This window comes from Cervus canadensis, chromosome 21, assembly GCF_019320065.1.
Source record: "Cervus canadensis isolate Bull #8, Minnesota chromosome 21, ASM1932006v1, whole genome shotgun sequence".
In the NCBI taxonomy this organism is placed as follows: domain Eukaryota; kingdom Metazoa; phylum Chordata; class Mammalia; order Artiodactyla; family Cervidae; genus Cervus; species Cervus canadensis.
Window position 1 is genome coordinate 22,020,816 of NC_057406.1, and position 18,039 is coordinate 22,038,854.

An 18,039-nucleotide genomic window follows, 5' to 3' on the forward strand; every position below is an offset into this window, starting at 1 on the left:
GAGAAGTTTTAAATTTTGATGATCAGTTTAACCATTTTTTGTTTTATGGTTAATGTTTTACAGACCTAAGAAATCTTTGCTTTCTACAGGGTAGCAAAGGTTTTTCTCCTGTGTTTTCTTCTAAAAGTTTTATAGTTTTAGATTCTGTGTTTAGGTCTGTGATTTGTTTCATGCTAATCTTTGTGAAGGGAGTGAGATATGGGGGTTCAGGGTTTGTTTGTTTTTTTTCTGTATAGATACTTAGTTGTTCTGCAAGTTGTTGAAAAATTTTCTTTAATATATTACCTTGGGAATTTTGGTTAAAAAAAAAGTCAATTGACCACATATGTTTAGATCTATGTCTATACTCTGTTCAGTTACACTGGTCTATATATGTCTGTCTCTATGCCACTACCACACTATTCTGATTACTGTAGGTTTATATTAGGTCTTGAAACAAGTACTGTAAGTCTTTCAAACTTTGTTCTTTTGTGCTTTTTTTTCTGGCCACACCTTGCACAGCTTGTGGAATCTCAGTACCCCAACCAGGGATTGAATCTGAGCCACTGCAGTGAAAGCCTGGAATCCTAACCACAGTACATCAGGGAGCTTCCCAAACTTGGTTCTTTTTCATAGTTCTTTTGACCATTCTATTTAGTGACAATCAGCCAATCAAATCCCTACCTGTCCCCCCAAAAGCCATCTAGAATTTTGATTTAGATTGCAAATGAATCTATAAATTGATTTGGTAAAAATTGACATCTTGATATTTAATCTTCCGTGAACATAGTATATACCTCTCCATTTTTTGAGATCTCCTTTAATTTTTCCCAGCAGGGTTTTATAATATCAGTGTTCAGGTCTTATACATATTTTTTTGATGTTTTCTGTTAAGTTGATGTTCATGCAGTTGTTAAGTTTTATATATATTTTTTCATTCCATTGTTGGGTTGTTCACTGCAAATATGCAGAAATGCAATTGATTTTTGTATATTGACTGTGTATCTTGCAATCCTGCTAAATTCACTTGTTGGTTTTATTAGGTTTGGGGTCTAAGTTTCCATAGGATTTTCTAGGCACACTATCATGTCATCTGTAGATTAAGACCATTTTATTTATTCCTTTCCAGTTCCTGTGCCTTTTATTTCCTTTGGTTGTCTTATTGCACTGGCTAGGATCTCTAGTACAATGTTGAAGAGAAATGGTGCGAGTGGGCAAGAATCCTTGCCTTATACCCACTCTTAGGGAGAAAAGTGTTGTCTACCACTAACTATGATGTTAAGTATTGGTTTTTCATAGACACCTTTATCAGATTGAGGGAGTTTCCTTCTGTCCCTAATTTGCTGAAATGTTTTATAATTGAATTTGTCAAGTGCTTTTTCTGCATTGATTTGAAATGATTGTGATTTTTAATCTTTATTATATCAAAATGACAAACTTTCATTTTCAGATGCTGAGAAAGCTTACATCCTTTAGATAAACCCCACTTGGTAATGATATACTGTCCTTTTTGCATATTGCTGCTTTGATTTGCTCATATTTTTTGACCCATTGCTGGGCAGTAGACCAGCCAGATGGGCAAATCCACATCAGGTATTTGGAACAAGTCTGAGCCCCTTCTACAGATGTCTCATGCCTTAGTAAACCTTGTACTTGTACAAATAATCTTATCTCCTTTTTCACCTGCCCTTTGAAATATACTGCCACCAGTGACAATGTGTGAATATGTGGGGCAAGGTTTAAAGTATGAATTTAAGAGTAAACAGCAAGTTCGTAAGGGTAGGGACTCTATCACATTCATTCTATCAGTATAAGATTAAATCCCACTGGTTTACCAAGACCTGAAATTACAGTGGCTCATACAGAATGGAAGTTTGTTGTTCTCTCCCACTCCTGGTACAAGTTGTATTGGGCAAAAGTCCTCATAGGCCCAGACTTCATCTGGTTCGCCGCTGTGCCAACCCAGGGATTGTGACCTTCATTATTCTTGTGACCCATGAGGACCGCATCTGCCTTTGAGCATCAGCAGAGGGAGGGAAGGGATGAAGGAGAAGAGGAGGAACAGGCCTGCTAACTTTTAAGGAAGATATCTGGAAGCTCCATGAGAGACTTCCTCCTGTATGTGCTGTTGACTGGTCCTTAGTCATGTGGTCACAGCAAGGCCAGGATTTTGAGGCAAGAGTCATGGGGACTAGTCATTCTCTACTGGAAAAATCTAATAGTTTTTTTCTTGAACTTAAATGGTTTTGCTGAAAGTTCCTGAAACAGGGTTATTTGCAACATTTCTCCTTCTAGGCCTGAGTTTCCTAGAATAGTAAAGTCATGTTAACAAAGAGAGTGGAAGAGAAAAGTCATGTTAATTCACACAGTCTGCCGTGTGGGTGTAAACAGTTCATTTTCAATATCCGTATCGCTGGGACCCCACATGATGCGTGGCAGTAAATGTCTGCTGTCTCTGTATATTGTATTTACGCTTCCTTGTTGGAATCCTGGTGCCAGAATAAAAATGGGAAAGGTAAACATGTTGCAGTTTGTCCAAATGGTAAGATTCAGGGCTGGGTCACTTTGCCGTGCACCTGACTATCACAACTATCACAACATTGTCAATCAGCTCTACTCCAATACAGAATAAAAAGGTTTTAAAAAAATGGTAAAAGGTTCCGAACTGTATTAGATACTGACAGTGCCTAAAGTTGTGTCAGACATGCAGAAGTAAGTCTGTGCCTGGGGCTCATGGGTACATGCTACAGTAGGGATTAGGGCTCAGTGGTCAGGAGCAGTGGTAAGAGAACGAAGGGCAGGCTCTCTCAGAGGTTAGAGTGTTTTGTGTTTGTCTTTATCACACCATGCTCGCGGGCTTTGCAGAAACAGGTGTTGAGCGCCTGCCAGCACTTTGCCTGATGCCGGGGCTAGGAAGGACCGAGGGAAGGAAGAAGGAAGGGCTGAGGGAGCATCTGAACTTTGAGACAGAAACTTGAGTCTTGGTGGTGTGATTGTTTCCTCCCTGGTCAGGGAACAGCAGCAGGCAGAGAGGGAGTGGATGTGGGTCCTTGCAGAGGAAGGGTACGGGCATCTGACACTCTGGTGGTGTCTTCTCCCTGCTCTTATCCAGGTGATCGGTTCCAAAGAGCCTCATCAGGGGAGGAAAAGAGATCCCAGAAGGGGAGCCCAGAACCCCAAGTTTGTTTGACTGGAGGGAGGGTGCATGAAACAGTCCTCTATTTACCTCTTGTGGTGCTGACTTGACTTGGTTGACATTTGTGGTTCTGGCACAGAGTGCCACTCCCTCCAGGCAGCTCATGTAGATTGACTGTGCTCCGCAGAAGGATGGAGGACCAAGCGAGTTATAAAACTCCTCGGTGCCAGGCCGAGTCCTGAGCTGGGGCAGTGGTGTTGTTCAGACCCTAAGTCATGTCCGAATCCTTGTGACCCCATGGACTGCAACCTGCCAGGTTCCCCTGTCCACCACCATCTCCCATGCATGACTGTGTGTCTGCTAAGTTGCTTCAGTCATGTCTGACTCCTTGCAATCCTGTGGACTGTAGCCCTCCAGGGGATATTCCCAACCCAGGGATCAAACCCGTGTTTCTTATGTCTTCTGCATTAGCAGGCAGGTTCTTTACCACTACGCCACCTGGGAAGCCACCACTATCTCCCAGAGTTTGTTCAAATTCATATCCATTGAGTCGGTGATGCTATCCAACCATCTCATCCTCTGCCACCCCCTTCTCCTTTTGCCTTCAATCTCTCCCAGCATCAGGGTCCTTTCCAATGTGTCAGCCCTTCACAGCAGGTGGCCAAAGTATTGGAGCTGGTGTGTTAGCACACCTCATCTCATTGTCCTCCCAGCAGCCCTACAGATCTGCCATCGGTCCCTGGATTTTCGCAGATGAGAAACCTGAGACAGGAAGGATGAGTATTAGCAACTCAAGTGGCAGTTGTTGTTCAGTCGCTCAGTCATGTCTCACTCTTTGCTACCCCACGGACTGCAGCACGCCAGACTTTTCTGTCCTTTACCATCTCCCTGAGTTTGCTCAAACTCATGTCCATTGAGTCAGTGATGCCATCCAACCATCTTGTCCTCTGTCGTCCCCTTCTCCTCATGCTTTCAGTCTTTCCCAGCATCAGGGTCTTTTCTAATGAGTCAGCTCTTTGCATCAAGTGGCCAAAATATTGGAGCTTCAGCTTCAGCATCAGTCCTTCCAATGAACACCCAGGACTGATCTGCTTTAGGATGGACTGGTTGGATCTCCTTGCAGCCCAAGGGCCTCTCAAGAGTCTTTTCCAACACCACAGTTCAAAAGCATCAATTCTGAGGTGCTCAGCCTTCCTTATGGTCCGACTCTCACATCCATACATGACTACTGGAAAAACCATAGCTTTGACTAGAGGACCTTTATGGGCAAACTAATGTCTCTTTTAATACGCTGTCTAGGTATGTCATAGCTTTTCTTTCAAGGAGCAAGCATCTTTTAATTTCATAGCTGCAGTCGCCATCTGCAGTGATTTCAGAGCCCAAGAAAATAAAATCTGTCACATTTCCATTGTTTTCACATCTATTTGCCATAAAGTGATGGGACCGGATGCCATGATCTTTGTTTTTTGAATGTTGAGTTTTAAGCCAACTTTTTAGCTGTCCTCTTTCACCCTCATTACGAGGCTCTTTACTTCCTCTTTACTTTCTTGCCATAAGGGTGGTATCATCTGGATATCTGAGGTTATTGATATTTTTCCTGGCAGTCTTGATTCTAGCTTGTGCTTCCTCCAGCCCAGCATTTCACATGATGTACTCTGCATAAAAGTTAAATAAGCAGGGTGACAATATACAGCCTTGACATACTCCTTTCCCAATTTTGAACCAGTCCATTGTTCCATGTGTGGTTCTGACTGTTGCTTCTTGACCCGCATACAGGTTTCACAGGAGGCAGGTAAGGTGGTCTGGTATTCCCATCTCTTGAAGAATTTTTCACAGTTTATTGTGATCCACACAGTCAAAGGCTTTAGCATAGTCAATGAAGCAGATGTTTTTCTGGAATTCTCTTGCTTTTTCTATGATCCAGTGGATGCTGGCAATTTGATCACTGCTTCCTCTCTCTTTTCTAAATCCAGCTTGTTGGTTCACATACTGTTGAAGCCTGGCTTGGAGAATTTTGAGCATTACTTTGCTAGCATGTGAAATGAGTGTATTTGTGCAGTAGTTTGAACATTATTCGGCATTGCCCTTCTTTGGGATGGAAGGAAAACTGATCTTTTCTTGTCCTCTAGCCACTGCTGAGTTTTCCATAATAGCTGGAATATTGAGTGCAGCACTTTTCACAGCATCATCTTTTAGGATTTGAAATACCTCAGCTGGAATTCCATCACCTTCACTAGCTTTGTTCGTAGTGATGCTTCCTAAGGCCCACTTGACTTCACACTCCTAGATGTCTGGCTCTAGGTGAGTGATAACACCATCGTGGTTATCTGGGTCATTAAGATCTTTTTTGTATAGTTCTTCTGTGTATTCTTGCCACCTCTGCTTAATATCTTCTGCTTCTCTTAGGTCCATACTGTTTGTGTCCTTTTTGTGCCCATCTGTGCATGAAATGTTCTCTTGGTATCTCTAATTTTCTTGAAGAGATCTCTATAGTCTTTCCCATTCTGTTGTTTTCCTCTGTTACCTTGCATTGTTCACTTAGGAAGGTTTTCTTACTTCTCCTTGCTTTTCTTTGGAACTCTGCATTCAGATGGATATATCTTTTCTCCTTTGCCTTTCACTTCTCTTCTCAACTATTTGTAAGGCCTCCTCAGACAACCATTTTGGCTTTTTGCATTTCTTTTTCTTGGGGATGGTTTTGATCACCGCCTCCTGTACAGTGTCACGAACCTCTGTCCATAGTTCTTCAGACACTCTATCAGATCTAATCCCTTGAATCTATTTCTCACTTCCAGTGTATAATCGTAAGGGATTTGGTTTAGGTCATACCTGGATGGCCTAGTGCTTTTCCCTACTTTCTTCAATTTAAGTCTGAATTTTGCAATAAGGAGTTCATGATCTGAGCCACAGTCAGCTTGCAGTCTTGTTTTTGCTGATTTATAGAGCTTCTCCATCTATACAGGGGCGGAGCCAGAGTCAAACCCCATCTGCCTGATTTCCCAGCCCAGGATTCTTTCTATAGAGAAAAAGAGCTAGAAACTCCCTGGGCCTCACCCAGGACTAAGTGGCTCACACACCCAGAACTGGAGCTGGAGGCCTTCACCTCACTCCCCCTGCGAAGGGTGCCAGCCACATTCAGGAAGGTTTTCGTCCCCCATGCGTCCACTTCCAGGAATGCTGGTCCTCCCCCACGAGGCCCGTGCTCCGCACCTGTTGCTCACGGCACCCCGCCCCATCCTCTCGCCGACTTGTTTCCACCGGACTGAACGTGTCTCACTTTTCTCGCCCCTGCAGATGGATCTGTCTGTAGAAACCCTCTTTAGCTTCATGCAGGAGCGCCAGAAAAGGTACGCCAAATACGCCGAGCAGATCCAAAAGGTCAACGAGATGTCAGCCATCCTGCGTCGCATCCAGATGGGCATAGACCAGACGGTACCGCTGCTGGAGCGGCTCAACAGCCTGCTGCCCGAGGCCGAGCGCCTGGAGCCCTTCAGCGTGAAGCCCGACCGGGAGCTCAGGCTGTAGCCAGGTCCCCCAGCACCGCCAGGCTCCCAGGCTCCGGGGCCTTTGGAGCCAGAGACACAAGAGGTGACCTAGGTCAGGGGAGTGTGGTGCTCCCTGAGGGCACGGGAGGCAGTCCGTTGCCCTGGAGACCTGTGATGCCCCAGCTCTCCCCTTGACGCACTTTCCCCTGCAAAGCCAACCAACCTGTCCTCCCTGGTCTCCGAAGTGGGAATATTTGAACTCTTAGGAATTCTGTACAGAACCCTGCCTTGGGAATTATTATTTTTTTAATTTAGTTTGCTTTTTTTTTTTTTTTTTATTGACAGTTTATATTATCTAATCTAGCTTGCAGACTGAAACTATGAAGAGAAGGGGGAAGAGGATTTGAGGAAGCCCTGTGTCTGATGCCTCTGTGACATTTTTCTCCATAGGCTGTCCGGGTTGTAAAGATAAAGAACTAACTTAATCCAGGTGTGTGTGTCATGTTTCCATTGCAGCCAGTCTCGATCTGGCCTGGCAGGGCGCTGGCATCGCTCCTCTGACAGCTTAGGGTGTCCCTGCCGTGTCGTCACTGGAAACTGAAGCCTCCCTTTCCACAGCCTGGCTGGGTCCGTCTCCCACTGATAATGGGTTTCCTTGATGCAGACATAGTTTAGGTTTCCTCTCGTTACATCAGCGTTGGCAGGACTCCAGTTTCTGAAGCAGGTTTTAGCCAGCATCGCTTTAGCAGTTTCGCAGACGCGTGGAGCGGAGGGGAAAAGCGCACACCCAGAGGCATCCACGGGGCCCACTGCCTGGGCCAGACACTGTGTCTGCATGCAAAAAGGGCTGTGTAGTCCCTGCCCTTCTTTTCTGAAGAGAAAAAACAACTCCAAGCGCTGCTGAATTTCTCTGGGAGTTTAGGAAATGAAGCAATTTGAGGAACCACAGAAGTTCTTAGCACAGTACTTTGCACGTCATAAAGGTTCTAGTGGACGAGAAGACTGCAGAAGCCAAGAAATGGAATGCAGGACCGACCCAGGCCGGAAGACAGAGCCCAGGAGCTGGGGATAGAGGGAGGTCACTGGGGCCCACGGGGCTCTGAGGTTTCTCAGGACCTCAGAGGGTGATTTTTTACGTGTCCAAACAGCCTTCGGTATATTTATAAGGTTAAAATTGATCCCACTTAATTTAGCATCTTTCAGGTAAACATCATCTGATTCTTCTAATCAGATTTTGATTGAATTTGATCGAACACTATCCTGTAAGGTTCTTAGAACCCAGAGTAAAATGTAGAGCATAAAACAACTGCATGGTGGCTCAAGTATAAACATTCCAAGCTCAATGGAAAATATAATTTTCTAAAATTCAGACGTGTAAAAATCAACAGCTTCCAGAATTCTCTAGGGAGCAAGACATATCAAGATGGTTCACTCTCTCGGAGCCGGAAAGACAGGTTGGAACCCAGAGCCAAATGCAGAGGCCAAGATGGCGTCTGCCTTCCTCAGAGGGCACCCTCCTGGGAACCGCTTCTTAGCACCATGAGGCAAGTGGGTAGACACCCAGCCCAGGAAGGTGAAGTGGCCTGAGGGAGCTAGGGAGGGGTTGGAAGCTCTGCACTGGGAGTGGGGAGCTAGACTTTCAGAGGTCAGAGGTTTGGGGGCCATTCTGGTGAAAGAAGCTCTTCTTTTTCTTTTTTTTCCAAGTTGTATTCCCTCCTGTTTTTTTTTTTTTTTTAATTATTTATTTTAATTGGAGGGTAATTACTTCACAATGTTGTGGTGGTTTTTGCCATACGTCACTGTGAATCAGCCACAACTATACTTGTGGTCCCACCACCTCCTGAACCCCCTTCCCACCTCCCTCCTCACCCTGTCCCTCTAGGTTGTCCCAGAGCACCATCTCTGGGTGCCCTGAGAAGCTTGTCTTTATAAATGCCATTGATGGCCGGGATTTCAGTGGGGCTTTGAACCGTTTCTGGAGCAATTCATCAGAGTTCACATCAGGAAAGATATTCTGTAATTTTAGAAACCTGTTGAGTAGCTAAGGTTACTCTAGGAAATGTTACAGATGGGAAGGCCACAATGTTTGTTAAATAATGCCCCCCACCCACTGCCACATTGCTGTGTTCCTCCTGTGTATTAAATTTTCATGTAATTGAGAATCTGGTGTTGGACTTTAATTGAATCCATTGATCTTTGTCTTCATTCCGTTTCATGCTGTTTTTCTTTTTTTTTCATACTTTTAATATTAAAATTTCATAATACATTGTAGTATCTGATGTGGCTACATAAACACCCCCTTTTTCCCAACTTCATTTTTTTTTTTTTAACTTCAAACTGGCAGAAAAGCTGAAAAAAATAATACGAGGCGTTCTCATCTTCCCTTCGCTAGACTGACAGAACGTGGCATTTTTCAGCCCTCACCATCATTGTCTTTTGAGTTCCCGTGATATCAGAACCTGGTTCTGAACACCAAGTAGCTTGTAGCCTTCAAAGAAGGAAGGGCTGGTTGTCTGCCGAGCTGTAAGAACAGCTCAGGGGTCAGGTCCCATTATCCTCGCTGCAGTTAATACAATTTATAAATAGAAGCACAATACACAGTGACGCAAGACTAAGCCTGTGAGGACAGAGCTTTCCTCTGGTTTGTGCGTGCAGAAAGGCAACCTAGGACAGCGTGCAGAACTTCTCTGCCAGCCAGCTCTCCATCCAGTTCTTTTTGTTCTTATAAAGATGTTAGACAAAACATGGTATTAACTTAGATTTGGGTCCACAGGCTACTTATTACTGGGAAGAGGCAGGGCAGTAAGAACAATAGGCAGATCTGCTGTGTTTTGAAATAATTCTAGTTAATTTAATATTTCTGGTATGTGGTGGTTTTGCAGTGTTGTCAACTTTGGCCAAATTGGATTACGTTTCCCGGAATCCCCTTTCCTGTCCCTTTTCGATTAGGGCTGGCCACAAGAGAAATTTGCATGAGATTTGTTAGTGGAAGTAAAGCAACATGTATGCGTGTTTGATGAAAGTCCCTGTCGGTCAGGCCCTGTTGCATCTCATGCACATTTTCAGGGATCTGTTGCACCTATGGTGTGGGCAGAAGCTGGGCCAGCTCCCCAGAACTCTGCCTTCAGCTTTTCAGCATCTTGAGTCAGGTATGAATGAGCACCAGTGTCTCCTTAGGTCTTCTGCAGCAGAGAGGATGAGGGCTTAGAAAACAGACGAGGCCAGCATGGGTTCTGGTGGAAACAGATGCTGGTTCTAGCTTGTTGCAGGCTTCAGGTGTCCACCGCCTATCCCTCCATCCCCCATTGCCCATCCATCCCACTGTCCCCCACTGCCCATCCCTCCGTCCTCCACCGCCCATTCCTCCATCCTCCACCGCCCATCCCCATTGCCCATCCATCCCATCCATCCATCTGTCCTCACCGCCTATCCCTCTGCCCTCTACCACCCATTCCTCCATCCTCCACCGCCCATCCCCATCACCCCATCCATCCATCCATCCCCACCGCCCATCCAGCTGCTTTCCTGACCACCTGCCTAGCGACTTCCGGTGGAGAAGAAATAGCCAAACCAGGACTCTGACCAGCTCCTCTAATTAATTGCGTAAGGTAAGTCTCTTGAACAACCTCCTTATTCTATATCATTCCTAATGGTTCTTCACGGATTGAACCCTGACTGGTAACATTTTACTTTTTCCTGCTCAATACTTTACTTTTTTGAACAGATTTTGGGAATGTCATGGGTTTGCTGTTTCCTAGAGTAATTGAAAATTTTATCTTCCTATTTTGTTTACCCCTCAGCTAAACCCAGATATGTAGTACTCAGTTGGAAATTATTTGAAATGTTGTTGCTAAAAACGGAAGGGCAGAATAGAGAGAAGGGAAATATTTTCTTTTGGAATTTTTAGGTGTAAGTTTTTTCTTAATTGTGAGAGAAGTCATTTTGCTTTCCCCTCACCCTGACTTTCATTCCTTTGTTAAGAGCTACACAGTGCCTAAGAGATGTCATTGTTGTTTTCTGGTTTGTGGTCAGTAACACTTAATTTCTTGCACACACAGGAGGCATGTACCTCCCATGCAGATGTTGGGACTACAGAAGGAAAGGGTAACCAGAAAACCTAATTATTCCCATGCTTCAAACCATAATGTTAGAACTTTTTTGGCAACTAAATCTAGTTGCTTATTAGTATAAGCAGTACTGATGTGGGCTGGCTGTGTGTGTGTGTCCATTACTCTAAGGAGTTTGTTCAGGGTCATCAGTGTCAACATAAGACAGGATGGAACTTATTGATGATTCGATTAATTTTCTTCACCAATCAAGGCAGATTCCTGTTGCTACCTTTTATTACATAGTGAAGCAAGATTTATGCTAAAGACTTTTAATACAGTCTTTGAAACTGTCATACTTCCCCTGACCAGAGAAGCTAGGCCACCGCTGAGCTAATAACCCTCTTCCAGTTATCCTGTTTGCTTGTGACACCCTCCTCCAAAGTCATATTCTGCATGTCCTACAAGAAAGCATTTTGAACCAACTCCAGTGTGTTAGCCAGAAGCAAAGGAATGAAACTTGTTTTTATTCCTTTGATATAGATAACCAGCTTGGTATCTGTGTATGTAAACTGCAACAATATGATTGACTTGCAACTTCTTCCAAGTTGGTGCTGTGGTAATTCTCATGGTTGATTTTTGCAACATTTCAAAGATAATAACCAAGTATAATTTTGCTGTACAAGGATGAATGAGCCACACACAAAGCAAGAAATCACATTCCTCTTTCACTGATAGAAGCAGAAGAGTAATATTTATAGAGAAAAAGCCCCTAGACCTAAATTTTGTTTACTAGACTGAAAACATTTCTGCTTAGTGTCAGAAAAGGAAAACCACCAGACAGGAGCATCTAAGATAAAATGACGGTGAGGGTCCTGATGATGAAGTTCGTGTCCACTTGTCCCATTGTCTATGCCTGACCCTTCACATCTGCACCTACCCTGCTTCCCTTTAGCCTGAGCCCTGGTCTGGTCATGTCACACCCAAACTAGCCCTTCGGTGCCAGCCTGCTACGGCTGGTGATCCCCTAGAGGCCCTCAAGTCTGTCTAAGTCATAACTGGCTTGACCTCCGGGCCTTCCAACACCTACAAGTTCTCATCCAAAGCCTCTCACCGAGGCACGTGCTCCCTCCTGCCACCTTACATCTTAAGGCAGATTTATTCCTACGCCTTCCCTGGTGACTCAGATAGTAAAGAATCTATGTAGGAGACTGGGGTTTGATCCTTGGGTAGGGAAAGCATGGCAACCACTCCAGTATTCTTGCCTGGAGACTCCCATGGACAGAGGAGCCTGGCAGGCTACAGTCCATGGGGTCACAATGAGTCGGACACAACGGAGCAACTAACACTTTGTCTTTCTGTTCCTCTGTCCCACACCCACGTCCACTTTTTGGCAAGGTCCTAGCCAAGACGGCTCTTTCTGGTCTTCACTCACTCCGTCCAATCCTTCCTACTTTTAAATTTCCTTAAATCTAACTTCAACGCAGAAGCCTTTCACAACCAACTGAAATGATGTCACCTGTGACTATCAGTGTCATCAGTATCCTGTCTGCTTGCACTGAAGGTAAATGCTTTATTCCTTTAATGCATAATCTTTTTTTTTTCTTTCACTAACAACCTGATGAGATTGAGCTTCTAGTCTCATGAGTCGTCGTGCCCACTGTCATCACTTAGAAGCAGAGAGGTCATTAGGACGTGCATGACAAGGATGGAGAACAGATCTTGAAATAACTACTCCCCCTCGGTTTTTCCTACAAGAATTCTAAAACTACAAAATGCACCATGAATGTTTGTCTTTTTTCTTCCTAGCCTGAACCATTCTGGATTCACCCAGTCAGCAAATGTTTACCTTTGAGGTTTCTATGCCATAGTGTGCATCTGATGTACCCATGAAAGGATGACGATGACGGCAGTAGACTGTTAGCCCCCACGCGCGTTCCCTGTGCAAGATGGAGCCTGTGACACAGGCTGAGGACTCAGCGTTTCAGCTTGAGCTGAACCCTCTGATGGGAGGCCAGCAGGCCAGGCCCCACCACGGCCTCCCTAACCCCTCGGATGTGCTGCAGAGAGAGGTCCCTTCTCATATTTATGTATAAACAGGTACCAGTTTTGATTTTATTTCATCATATTAACATTCATGACATATCAGAATGAGAAATGCACAATTGTAACCATTCAACAGCTTGCCTTACTCCAAAAGAACACTATATTCATATTACACATTTATACAGTCTTCCCACCCAACTTTACAAGTGTCCTAAACCATTTTCCAGCACTTCTCACATCGAAGTCTAGTTCTGCTGTTTAACATCACCATTCTGTGTCATCTGGTAGGCTCCAGAGCGCCCTCTGATTCACGGTGCAGAGAACCAGCCACCTGGGGCCTACGGCCACCCATGTGGCTCCAGGGCTGGCCCGAGAGGCTGTCCCCTCAGCTGGGAAGTCTCCATTCCGAGGGCTGATTATTTGACATTAGCGATCAAGAACTAAAAGCTGTAACATAGGACCACATCGGTCACAGGAAGGAAGGGGACCATGGCCAAGAGAAATCCCGAAGGTTGGAAGGCCAGTTCAGCCCAAATATCTCATTAAAACCAAATCCCACAACCCTCCTGAAACATACAGCATTGGAGCCATTGCTTTCACTTCTCAAAAATGTTCCACAGTTGTGACCAGACTCTGGAAGCTGGGAGCTGTTACACAGTTGGTGCATGTGTATGTAACACATCAAAAATCAATGTGTGAAACCTTGATAATTGGGTCTGATTACACCCAGAATTTGCATGTATAGAGAAAAGCTAAATCACTTAACAGAACCTTTCCAGCATGGTAACAATGCACTCGCGACACAGTTTACTCTTCATTTTACACCCATATCACAGCCCATTGTTTGTGCATAACCAGTTATGTTCTATGAAGCTCAGAATTGTCACAATCAAGTCAGTTTTGAATCATGTCACTCTATGCTGGTTTTAGCAGTCACCATAAGAAACATGAAGTCACATCCGACTCAAAGGACTGTCCATTTCTCACACGTAGAAAAACCTGAGATGTGAGTCAGCAACTAGCTACACTTACAGTAAAGAACAACATGAACACCCACCCACCACCCTTAGAAAAAAAAAAAAAAAAAGCTGCTGACGTGAATTAAGGCTTCAGAACAGGACCAGACTGTAGCTGACAAAACTCAAGCCAGGAAGTTTAAAAGCAGGTAAGTACTATCACTTGTTTACTTGTTCTAATCACCTAGTTTCAGCTGCCAGGGTTGATTCCATACAGTGATTGTAGGTACGGACTGAGACCACTTGGTCCCGCTCCATTTTGGTGTCCCTTCTACTAAAAAATGCTGGGGGTAGTTTGAGAATAGTGTGGGTGTGTCTTTCCACTCTGCTTGCGATGAAACAAAATTTGTCTGCCTCCTCCTCACCTTTCTATACCATTGAGTTCTGAGCACTCCTGGCTTACGAAAGCCTCTCCGCCCTAGCAGTATGAAAGCCTAAGGAAATCGTAGAAAATACCACCTTCGTCACGTGCTAAGGGGAAAAAAAAAACCACTGAGAAAATAAAAGCCCCCTGCTGCTCCTCAGTAATTTTATCTTCTCTTACCTTCCACCGTTTTCTGCCTCTTGGTAGTTTCCAATAAAATAACACCTTATTGTTCCATTTTCACAAAATACCTCTGTGCAGTGAAACCAAAATAGAAAATACCTAGTTTGGCTGAGACCTTGAAGGGGGTGCTGCTCTGCTACCAAATAAATTCACATCTGGCTTGAAACCAGGTTAACCTTTACTTCCCAGGATTAACAAGCCCATCTTGAACAGTTTTGATTTAGAAAGAGGGAGGTAGACTCATTTAGCCTCCCAACATTAGCTTAAATCATGATGCTGCCAGATTCCTGGCTGTTCAGTTGATCTCAGATAGCTTCACCTTCCTTCTTCACAAAGCCGAGAAGAAGAAAGAGGAGCCGGACCACTTCCATCCAGGCCTAACTGGAAATGCCTGCAGAGACCGTCTAAATTGGTCGAAAGGTGTGACTAGCTACCTACCTGTTCACAATGCCTAGAAACCGGGCCACCAGACCTGGTAGTGGTGAAAGCCCCGACTTTCTGTCTGAGGTACTGGGGTTGCTCTAAAGTAGGTCTTGGCAAGGCCCCCTAATGGTCGGTCAGCAGAATGACGCTGGCAGCCAGCGCAGCGGCTGGCGGGTGCGCTTGGATCTGTGCATCGGCTTTGGACGTGATGGTTCCTTGTGGATTTACCATTAGGTTTTGTTCCTAACGGGGTCTCCCCGCCCGACCCACAGGCTGGCTCAGTCTCAGCGCTAAGGTGCACTACGGAAGGGACCAGACAGGACTAGGATCTGAGATCTCTTTGTAGCACAACAAGAGAACGGTGGGGTCTTCCGTCCTCCAACTCCAAGTAGAACTCAGTCTAGTAAGAACGGGAGGATGTGCAATCCATTGCATAGAACTGTGTCACGTGTCTGGGGGAAAGCTGGCCTGGGCCCTTCCATTCGTGTTGAGAGAAGTATTAGCTGCTCTCTCAACTGCAGATGTTAAAAAAAAAAAAAGAATGGTGTGGATCCATGTGTTGTTTTTACACCATAGCTCCATTTTCAAAAAATATATATGTACATATATATATTTCAGATTTACAGGGAATTAGTTTTCGTGAACAAGACAAGTCCTGTCCACGGGAGTCACAAGTGCCCTCCTGCTCAGGAGACCTCGATGATTTCCATGCTGCCTGAAAAGCTTGACTGGCTGCCCACCTTGCCCAGTTCCTCCCGCGACCGGTTCTCAGACCTGATGCTCTCACCGAACTCCATCTGGCAGCTGCGACGCTTGAACTGCTTCTCGAAGGGGCTCTCCTCGTGCCAGCTGCGCCGGGAGTCGGCCCTGTCGCCGGGCTTGTGGCGCCGGCGCACCGAGTGCCCAGGGTCCCCGCCACACGTGGGCAGCTGGCTGCAGCTGAAGGCAGGGTGGCCCGCGCGGCCCCCGTAGACGGCCGAGGCCGAGTAGAAGTGCGGGGGCTCTGGTGTGAAATACCAGCTCTTGGTCAGGGCCGGGGCGGAGGTCTGGGGGGCCAGGAGGTCCGAGTGCCAGCCCTCCAGGCCCAGCCCCGTGGCCGACGTGGCCAGGTGCTGCTGGCTGGCCGAGAGGCCGAAGAGGAAGCGGGGCTGCCCGCGGTCCTCCACGCTCCCGCTGCGGTGCAGGGGCGACCACAGGGGCCGCCCCGGCCGGGGCCGCGCACCCTGGCCGCTGCCGTCGGAGGGCCGGGGCGGCGGGGCCTCCTCGCGGTCCGGGCTGGCCTCCGGCGTCTGCTCTGACACCTCCTGCACCGGAGAGAACTGGCAGGGCTGGCAGGGCTTGCCCGTGCCTTCCAGGCCGGAGGCGGCGGGCTTGTAGAGCTCCAGGGCGGCCTCGGGCGATGAGAGCCCGCCGGACGTCGGGGACACCGACTTGATGTCCAGCGAGAAGGAGCGCTTGAGGCGGCCACTGTCCTCCAGCCTGTCCGAGGGCAGGTGGAGCCCGTTGAGCGCCTGGACCAGGGGGCTGTCGTCGGGGGCCGTGCTGGGGGGTGCAGGCCGGGGCCCCGCCCCCTCGGAGGGAGCGGGAGCCGGGCGGGTGCGGGGAGGCCCTGGGGGCAGCTGGCTCCCCTGTGCGCCCTCCACGGGGCCCGGCCCGGCAACCGACTCGCTTGGCTTCTCCAGGGGCAGCAGCTTCAGTTTGCTCTTGGGCCCAGCGGCCCCGGTCTGGCTCTTAATCCTCTTCTCATAGTCCAGGAGCTGGCCCAGGAAATTGAAGTTGGGAGATATAGTAGGTCTTTTTTCTTTCACAAATCTGTGAGGAGTGGGAAAAACCAGAAAGGCTTGAATCTGACAGCTGACCTGTTAAAGTTATTCAGGTACAGTAAGTGAAGAGGTGAGACTGAATGATCAGAGAGGTCTTCCCAAGACCTTTGGAAGATGGCTGGTTTAAAAGTTCAGGGAGCAGGTGGAGGAGGAGGTATGGGCCTCTGCCTTGGGGAGCTTTACAGGAGGACCCTGAGAATGCTAGAAAGCAGGGAGCCCAGCCCTCAAAGTTCTAGGTTCATCCTCCCTATTTTCAAGGACTTAAGGCTTCCAGTGGGTTTCCCTGGTTAGTTTAGCTGGTAAAGAATCCACCTGCAATGCAGGAGACCCCAGTTCGATTCCTGGGCTGGCAAGTTTTCTTGGAGAAGGGATAGGCTAACCCCTACAGTATTCTTGGGCTTCCCTGGTGGCTTAGAGGGTAAAGAATCCGCCTGCAATGCAGGAGACCTGGGTTCGATCCCTGGGTTGGGACGATCCCCTGGAGGAGGGCATGGCAACCCACTCCAGTATTCTTGCCTGGAGAATCCCCATGGTCAGAGGAGCCTGGTGGGCTCCAGTCCATGGGGTCACACAGAGTCGAACACGACTGAGGGACTTCAGCATGTGCACAATGTTTCCCATGCAGCTGGTAAGAGATGATTCTTTCCTCACCACCTGGGACACCCTCACCCCCCACCCCGCCCCTGCTCTGGTGTTCCCATCAGAAGTATAGCTTAACAGGCACGCCACCTTCAACTTTCCAATGTCAACGTCCCCACAGTGACTTCGAGAAATTTCACATCTATAATTAATGACCAAAAGAGAGAGGGTATCAGATGGCCAGAGCATCAAAGCACACACTTCTCAGTTCCCTGCTCTTTGTATTTAATGGGACAGAATAACCAGTCACACAGTGGACTCTGCTAAGCATGATGTTAATGCACTAACAAGAGTATTAGCTCATTCCGCCCTCAAAACTACCCTCCATCACAGAGGTACACACAGTTATTAAAGGATGGGGCTGGGATTCAAAACCAGGTCTAACATCTGGATTCATTCCTGTAACCACCTTGTTAAAAGAGTCACCAAGGGATCAAAACTAGTAGTAAACAGCTTTTCCATTTCATTGCAGAAACAAAGATTCAGAAATAGTAGATATGTTCTTTAGTGGCCCCTGACTCTCACGGACACGCCTCAGAAGATGGAGTGAAACTACCCTAAGAATTTGAATAAGGAAGGAAAGAGAAAACTCAAAAATAAACTCCTTAGAAATACGTAACCTAAAGCAAAAATTAACAAAGCCAGAAATAACTGGCTCAACTGTGACAAGTGTAAATACAGGGTCTTCATGCTAAGATCCCCTATGAGGATATGAGGGTGCCTTTCCTGCTGGTTTGTGTGGGGTTCAGGAGGACCTTAGGGGGCTAAGCCAGAGGGGAGGACCTGCCTTCCCACTTCCTTCCTCCAGTGAGAAACCGTTCGAGTAGCTCATTTCTTTGTTCCAAATTTTCCAACTTGAGAAAAAAAATCCTATTGTTACAACAGGTCTGGTTCTGTGT

The 18,039-nt window shown here is 46.6% G+C and overlaps 2 protein-coding genes across 6 annotated transcripts in view; one reads left to right on the top strand and one right to left on the bottom strand.

Moving 5' to 3' along the window:
- Nucleotides 1-8,762, top strand: part of BORCS5 (BLOC-1 related complex subunit 5) — a 96,863-nt gene extending 88,101 nt beyond the window's left edge. For all 3 annotated transcript variants that reach the window (XM_043441727.1, XM_043441725.1, XM_043441726.1), the window contains exon 4: nucleotides 6,410-8,762. In XM_043441727.1, the coding sequence (XP_043297662.1) occupies nucleotides 6,410-6,640 (231 nt within the window). In that variant the 3' untranslated portion in view covers nucleotides 6,641-8,762. The remainder of the gene's footprint in view (nucleotides 1-6,409) is intronic.
- A 3,969-nt stretch (nucleotides 8,763-12,731) lies between these two features.
- Nucleotides 12,732-18,039, bottom strand: part of DUSP16 (dual specificity phosphatase 16) — a 90,436-nt gene continuing 85,128 nt past the window's right edge. For all 3 annotated transcript variants that reach the window (XM_043441721.1, XM_043441723.1, XM_043441722.1), the window contains exon 8: nucleotides 12,732-16,490. In XM_043441721.1, coding sequence (XP_043297656.1) covers nucleotides 15,365-16,490 — 1,126 coding nt within the window. In that variant the 3' untranslated portion in view covers nucleotides 12,732-15,364. The remainder of the gene's footprint in view (nucleotides 16,491-18,039) is intronic.